Raw genomic sequence first — 8,196 nt, 5'->3', positions numbered from 1 at the left:
TAGTGTGGCGTGCAGTAGTGTGGCGTGCTGTAGTGAGGCGTGCTGTAGTGTGGCGTGCAGTAGTGTGGCGTGCAGTAGTGTGGCGTGCTGTAGTGAGGCGTGCTGTAGTGTGGCATGCTGTAGTGCGGCGTGCTGTAGTGTGGCGTGCTGTAGTGCGGCGTGCTGTAGTGTGGCGTGCTGTAGTGCGGCGTGCTGTAGTGTGGCGTGCAGTAGTGTGGCGTGCTGTAGTGAGGCGTGCTGTAGTGTGGCGTGCTGTAGTGCGGCGTGCTGTAGTGCGGCGTGCTGTAGTGTGGCGTGCTGTAGTGCGGCGTGCTGTAGTGTGGCGTGCTGTAGTGTGGCGTACGGTGTTGTGAGTAGCGAATAACGATGCAAATAAGGAATTGATTTTGAGGAACGGTTGAGCAATGTAGTGCCCTCTCGACCCCCAGGAGCTAAATCATGATTTTTTTTTGTTAATCTGTTAGGTTAGGGAACCAGTTGGTTTGTGTGGCCTGATTAGATGTTGGGGTGGGTGTTAGTCCATACTCCTGGAATGGGAAATATGTATTTCAATTGGTGTGTTTATTGAATATGTGTTTTGGGTGGAATACGTTAGTATTTGAAGTGAAAATATTCGAATAGAGAATTGTATGGATGGAAGCATGACTGAATAGTATAGTTAGTCCTTGACACCACTTCATTTTCTGTAATGGTCATTGATTGCCTGAGTGTTCGTGCGTGGTTTTTGACCACTAGAGAGGCGAGTAGAAAAATTATCTGTGTCCCGGATTCATCGACCAATCAGGGGGAATATTCCTTATTTGTCGCGGGGTGTCATGTGACTTGACGTCATCAATAGGGGGTCCCTACCTACGAATACCCCATTGGGGTCAAGCATACAGAGGGGTGGATTGGGTCTAGGGTCCTTAGAAAGAACAAGTTGGATATTTCTGTGTGGTAAGCCTTTTCTTAAATTTGCAAGATAATGTGTGGTTCTTGGGTCATGATAGGCAACCCAAGGAACCAGGACCTAGATTCAGGAAGCTCCATGTATTTCTTCGTAAGTAGGTTTGCTACGAAGGTTCCTAAGTGTGCCCTAAGAAGATGCTTAGGTGCAATTCAGGTAGGTCCACTTAGGAAGATATTTGTTGGTTCACCTGCGTGCCGATAGAGGTCACTACTGTGTTTCGTTTGGCAATCAGAGAGCAGCAACATTCCTCATATTGCAACCCGTTCTCGCACTTGCTTTTAGTCAATATTGGCTTATTTAATAAGTGCATATGTGACATACTAATTGATTGTGAATATTTTAGTATACCTTGAAAAGCTTCATAGAAAACACCAACCTCACCTAACCTTCTTAGTATGTTAAGATAAGCATCTTATTCCTTCTTATTTACAATTATTACTTAACCTATCAACAGTAACCTAGGTTGAGGCTGAGAGGTTGAGGGTTGAGGCTGATAGGTTGAGGCTGAGAGGTTGAGGGTTGAGGTTGAGGGTTGAGGCTGAGAGGTTGAGGGTTGAGGCTGATAGGTTGAGGCTGAGAGGTTGAGGGTTGAGGCTGAGAGGTTGAGGCTGAGAGGTTGAGGGTTGAGGCTGATAGGTTGAGGCTGAGAGGTTGAGGGTTGAGGTTGAGGGTTGAGGCTGAGAGGTTGAGGGTTGAGGCTGATAGGTTGAGGCTGAGAGGTTGAGGGTTGAGGCTGAGAGGTTGAGGCTGAGAGGTTGAGGGTTGAGGCTGATAGGTTGAGGCTGAGAGGTTGAGGGTTGAGGTTGAGGGTTGAGGCTGATAGGTTGAGGCTGAGAGGTTGAGGGTTGAGGCTGATAGGTTGAGGCTGAGAGGTTGAGGGTTGAGGCTGATAGGTTGAGGCTGAGAGGTTGAGGGTTGAGGTTGAGGGTTGAGGCTGAGAGGTTGAGGGTTGAGGCTGATAGGTTGAGGCTGAGAGGTTGAGGGTTGAGGCTGAGAGGTTGAGGTTGAGGGTTGAGGGTTGAGGCTGAGAGGTTGAGGCTGAGAGGTTGAGGGTTGAGGCTGATAGGTTGAGGCTGAGAGGTTGAGGGTTGAGGTTGAGGGTTGAGGCTGATAGGTTGAGGCTGAGAGGTTGAGGGTTGAGGCTGATAGGTTGAGGCTGAGAGGTTGAGGGTTGAGGTTGAGGGTTGAGGCTGAGAGGTTGAGGCTGAGAGGTTGAGGGTTGAGGTTGAGGGTTGAGGGTTGAGGTTGAGGGTTGAGGTTGAGGTTGAGGCTGAGATGTTGAGGGTTGAGGCTGAGAGGTTGAGGGTTGAGGTTGAGGGTTGAGGCTGATAGGTTGAGGCTGAGAGGTTGAGGGTTGAGGTTGAGGGTTGAGGTTGAGGGTTGAGGTTGAGGTTGAGGGTTGAGGCTGAGATGTTGAGGGTTGAGGCTGAGAGGTTGAGGGTTGAGGTTGAGGGTTGAGGCTGAGAGGTTGAGGCTGAGAGGTTGAGGGTTGAGGTTGAGGGTTGAGGGTTGAGGCTGAGAGGTTGAGGCTGAGAGGTTGAGGGTTGAGGCTGAGAGGTTGAGGCTGAGAGGTTGAGGGTTGAGGTTGAGGGTTGAAGGTTGAGGGTTGAGGCTGAGAGATTGAGGCTGAGAGGTTGAGGGTTGAGGCTGAGAGGTTGAGGGTTAAGGCTGAGAGGTTGAGGCTGAGAGGTTGAGGGTTGAGATTGAGGTTGAGGGTTGAGGTTGAGGCTGAGAGGTTGAGGGTTGAGGTTGAGGCTGAGAGGTTGAGGCTGAGAGGTTGAGGGATGAGGCTGAGAGGTTGAGGCTGAGAGGTTGAGGCTGAGAGGTTGAGGGTTGAGGGTTGAGGCTGAGAGGTTGAGGCTGAGAGGTTGAGGCTGAGAGGTTGAGGCTGAGAGGTTGAGGGTTGAGGGTTGAGGCTGAGAGGTTGAGGCTGAGAGGTTGAGGGTTGAGGTTGAGGGTTGAGGGTTGAGGCTGAGAGGTTGAGGCTGAGAGGTTGAGGGTTGAGGCTGAGAGGTTGAGGCTGAGAGGTTGAGGGCTGAGGTTGAGGGTTGAAGGTTGAGGGTTGAGGCTGAGAGATTGAGGCTGAGAGGTTGAGGGTTGAGGCTGAGAGGTTGAGGGTTGAGGCTGAGGGTTGAGGCTGAGAGATTGAGGCTGAGAGGTTGAGGCTGAGAAGTTGAGGGTTGAGGCTGAGAGGTTGAGGCTGAGAGGTTGAGGGTTGAGGGTTGAGGGTTGAGGCTGAGAGGTTGAGATTGAGGTTGAGGCTGAGAGGTTGAGGGTTGAGGCTGAGAGGTTGAGGGTTGAGGCTGAGAGGTTGAGACTGAGAGGCTGAGGGTTGAGGCTGAGAGGTTGAGGCTGAGAGGTTGAGGGTTGAGGCTGAGAGGTTGAGGCTGAGAGGCTGAGGGTTGAGGCTGAGAGGTTGAGACTGAGAGGCTGAGGGTTGAGGCTGAGAGGTTGAGGCTGAGAGGTTGAGGGTTGAGGCTGAGAGGTTAAGGGTTGAAGTTGAGGGTTGAGGCTGAGAGGTTGAGGCTGAGAGGTTGAGGCTGAGAGGTTGAGGGTTGAGGCTGAGAGGTTAAGGGTTGAGGTTGAGGGTTGAGGCTGAGAGGTTGAGGCTGAGAGGTTGAGGGTTGAGGCTGAGAGGTTGAGGGATGAGGCTGAGAGGTTGAGGGTTGAGGCTGAAAGGTTGAGGTTGAGAGGTTGAGGCTGAGAGGTTGAGGGTTGAGGTTGAGGGTTGAGGCTGAGAGGTTGAGGGTTGAGGCTGAGAGGTTGAGGCTGAGAGGTTGAGGTTGAGGGTTGAGGCTGAGAGGTTGAGGCTGAGAGGTTGAGGTTGAGGGTTGAGGCTGAGAGGTTGAGGCTGAGAGGTTGAGGTTGAGGGTTGAGGCTGAGAGGTTGAGGGTTGAGGCTGAGAGGTTGAGGCTGAGAGGTTGAGGGTTGAGGCTGAGAGGTTGAGGGTTGAGGCTGAGAGGTTGAGGGTTGAGGCTGAGAGGTTGAGGGTTGAGGTTGAGAGTTTGAGTTAATGTTAATCTTCTTCTTGTTTGATAAGCTTAAATTTTAAATTTTGCCCCAAGGGGCGAGTATATTGGGCAGCGGCACTCATCCTGTGAGTGGACATACCGCCATAACAGCATGTACAACACTCCCCTCTGTAAATGCACATTAATGACACTATGTAAACGACACATCGACCACTTTATGTAGGGGCAGTCGTAACTCTGTGTATCTATATATTTGTGTCTGCAGGTTAGATTAACATTTTAAAAGCACTACAATCACCTTCTGTGGTTGATTGTTCAATAAATCCCTGAATCATATGTTTAACAGATCTCTCACCCTGTCCATGGAGGACAGAAGAAAAAATATATATATTGTGGTTAGCATGGTAAATGTGTGGCCACGTCTGTGGTAGAAAATAATAATAAAAAAAAATCCCCAATAGGAAAAAATCTTACGTTATCTTGCGGGTGCAAAATGGAGGAATCTTTTTAAGAACAGTATCAATATTTGACAAATATTGAAAAATTTTCCTAACTCAAACAATGTGGGGTTTATTATTCTACACATATTTCTAATGCCTCTCAAGTGTACACATTCACGTAGATAGTGGTCAAGGCCGCATCCATCACTCTCATCATAGAGTCTGCAACTCTGCTGCTCAATTGGTGTTTACATTCCGAATCTCCATGGATATTTGTATCCAAGACGGATTCTCGCTATTACTGATTCTCTCCCGCGGCCACCTCCTCCATAATGACTGGGACTGCCAGCTGCAACCATGTTGTACCATCGTACAGATTCAATGATTTGTGCTTCTGTCCTCCTTTCCTCAATTACCTTGTCACGGGGATGTTGAATGACAATACCTCTAATTTGTAGAAGAGTCTTGGGTATGAAGTATTCAATATGGTCTCCTTCAGCAGCCAGTACATCTGCTCGTTCATTTCCACATATTCCAACATGGGAGGGGATCCACAGAAACTTGATGACTCTTCCCTGATTGGTTAGTACATTCATAGCTCTCTTAATTTCAGCGACTATCACAAGATTTTCTGCCCGATTTTTGCTTAGGATTTGTAATGCTGCTTTTGAATCAGTCCAGATCACTGCGCCATCAGTGTTTCGTTCAAGGAATCTTAACATCATAACAATGGCAGTTAGCTCTGCTTGCGTTGAAGAGACATAGTTTTCAATACGTGCTTTTTCTTCATTTTTGCGTTTAAAGGCATTATTCCTAATTACATTGTATGGTGTACCAGCCCTGTTATTGACATGATTAGATGACCTATCAGTGTAAATTTGATATATTTCGTCTCTGGCTTCTTTATAAATTTCCTCGAGATACTTGTGTTTCATTTCATGTGGTATTATGTCGGATTTTTTCATTGTCATTTCATTGATGATAATCCTGCATGAGTCATCCTCCCAGGGAGGTAACCTCTCTACAGGCTCACGGGCTTGCTCAAGCAGGTGAAGTTCTTCAAGGTAGCAGATTGATTTGTGATGCTATTTTTTGCTTCTCTTGTTTTCTCCTGTAAGTAACACAGAACTCAGTTTTTTCTTGGCAATATCGTTGTAATGGGGGATCTCTGGCTTTCCTAATTGCAAGCTTAGCATTCAGTTCCTTAATTCTGCTCTTAACACTGAGGAGGGACAACTGCTCTCGTAGATTAGACGTTTTGGCAGTTCTTGGAACTTCAAGAATGATTGTCATGGCTTCATTTCGTATACTTTTGAGCCTTTTCATATCGCTTTGGGAGTAGGTGCATAAAACTGGTGCAGCATAGCCTATTACGGAGTGCACATAGACTGTGTACAACATTTTTAGCACGGCATTAGACGCGCCATGCCCATTCCAGGTCATAGCTTTCAGTGCCCTAAGTCGACTTTTGAATGTTCCTATGAGTTGGTTGAGCTCCTCTTTCTTCCCCTTGTTAGAGCCGACAGTGACGCCAAGGTACCGATAGTGGTCAATTCATTCAAGTGTTACACCATTAATTTGTAGTTCTTCATATTCTCCCCGCTTGTGATGAGAGTATGCTTTTGTCTTGTTTGTACAGAGAGTGAAACCGAGCTCAATACATTTCCTTCCAAGGAGTTCAATGAACTGTTTAAATTTCCCCAAGGTTGGGGCTTGTATTAGCACATCATTTGTATACGCCATTTGTTGTGTTCCTTCCGACAAATCCATATTTGCAATGGCGTTCATAAGTACAATAAATAGTGTAGAGCTTAAGACTCCGCCTAGGGGGGGGGGGTCCCGAGTTCAATATTCATCGTTCTTGAGTGTGGGGTTTTCTATTTTGCTTTCCCGACTGCAATGCGTACGTCATCAATGTATATGTGGCAGACGTTTCACGAAGCTGTCGGAATCCAGCAGAGAAAATACGAGAGCAACCGTACAGGGCCTGGGAGCAAGGTCGAGTTAGAGTCCTTGAGGGTTTCCTCTCAGACTAGCCTCACCTGGTCCTGATCCACATCGGTCATTAGAGTCTCCACAATGCTTGAAACACTAAAGGACTCCTAGAGTCCTCATCACATTTATAGATTTGTATATAATAGGCAACTCGGTGTTGAAGACACCTGGAGCTGAAGGCTTGAGTAAATAGTTGGCAGTATTCAGAAGTGGTTCAACGGAAACACCGCATAAAGCTTAACAGTAGTTTATTTACTAACTTAACCACTAATACAAAGGGTGCTTGATTTACTTTAGATTCGCATCAGAAAGGCTATGGTTGCATTAGCGAGACTCTTGACGTCTGACTAATCGATTCGGATCCAATCGTGGAGAAACACCTAACTTAACACAATTGACAGTCAATCATTAACACGGCAAACTTAACTCCCAGTATACAAAGGGATCACAAGAGTTCCAACCGGATACTCGGGTAATGATGCGCAATAAATCACAATGGCACTGTCAATGGGACAGGCAATAACATGTACAATAATAATATCACACAATAACTAAATGTGTGGTGTATGTGAAGATCACATTCACAGACGAGTGTAATGTCGTGATACCACACAGATAAACACATACACCGTCGGGTGTCTAGGTCTCCACTTATACCTGTGTCAGGTATAAGAAGGTGAGAACTGTGGTTGATCCCTCAGATCAACACAGACAGACACAATAATACAATAACAAGATCTTGTACTTACAGGTAGGCTACCTCTCCCATTCACTCACTCACTCGTGCATATTTATGCAAGAACTCGGAGGTGGCCTAGCTGACAGCTGGTATCGCTCGTTACGAAGTAATACCATTGACGACAGGCTTTCCCAACAAACCGTACTTGACACGGAGGGTACTCGCAGGAGGGCGCGCTGAATGTCTAACAGATGCACGCACACACTTGATGGCACTGGCGGTGAGTAAGGGTGGTGACGTCACGTAGTACAGTGAGACAGGTTGTTGTAGTTGTTGAAGATTCGCTACCTGGAACAAAGTTCTAAGTAGCACGGGCTATGGTGAGCCCGTAGTGTGATGCGGGGCAGCTGGCGGCTTGAGGCTTGCTACACGCTCTGGTGTGAGATGGTGGCTGATTATATGGTACCATGATTATAGCGGTACATTGTGGCAAAAGTCACACACAGATTACTTAGGCAGCGGCACTCCTTAGTTCACTCTAGGTCACTCACAGACGATCTCAATTTGTCACCAGGAGTTACCTGATACCAGTCTGTTTCGCTCTGGTGATTTGTCACTAGTCTTCTAAACAATATTGTTACAATCGCGATTCTGGGCGAGCGTTGGTATATCGAAAAGAAGCTGAGTTTAACTTGACGGAGAGGAATAGACGGTGTTCTTCTGTCTATTGGCCGATAGACAGAACAGGACACGTCCTCTATGTACGGGCTTCCACGTGCAGGGCTCCTCGTGGGCACCAACAGACCAATGGCGTTCCAGCAAAAGAGCAGGAACCAATCATATTGATCATTCCATGATCAATAGCAGAGGTGACGTCATGAACACGTCACAGTTGTTATTCTCCATTTCGCCAGTTGAGGCTGACCCTAGAGGTCAGATCTGTCGCCTCGTTGGCGTCCCCTCTCTCTCTCTCTCTCTCACGCTTGGCACTAGCTATGTACCCAATGACTCTATGGCATGGATGCTTAATTCCTGTGAATCTAATTTACCCTTGGGCATACGGCGGCCTCCGTATTTTAAACGTATTCCTGGTTATGTGGGCTTCCTGGGAACATCCACCATGACAGATTACCATCCAGGGTAACAGAGATAGGCTTCTGT

At 47.4% G+C, this 8,196-nt stretch overlaps 1 protein-coding gene across 1 annotated transcript; it reads right to left on the bottom strand.

The window, feature by feature from the left end:
• Positions 1–452: 452 nt before the first annotated feature.
• On the bottom strand, positions 453–4,872 carry LOC138369891 (probable serine/threonine-protein kinase samkC). The gene is made up of 3 exons (XM_069333638.1): positions 4,778–4,872; positions 2,922–3,510; positions 453–527 (listed from the first exon to the last, which is right to left on the bottom strand). The coding sequence occupies exons 1-3, from the start codon at positions 4,870–4,872 to the stop codon at positions 453–455; spliced, it is 759 nt and encodes a 252-aa protein (XP_069189739.1).
• Positions 4,873–8,196: the final 3,324 nt, after the last annotated feature.

Source organism: Procambarus clarkii, chromosome 30 (genome assembly GCF_040958095.1).
Source record: "Procambarus clarkii isolate CNS0578487 chromosome 30, FALCON_Pclarkii_2.0, whole genome shotgun sequence".
Taxonomy (NCBI): domain Eukaryota; kingdom Metazoa; phylum Arthropoda; class Malacostraca; order Decapoda; family Cambaridae; genus Procambarus; species Procambarus clarkii.
The sequence above is the reverse complement of the archived record's forward strand: the minus strand, read 5'-3'. Positions and strand labels throughout refer to the sequence as shown.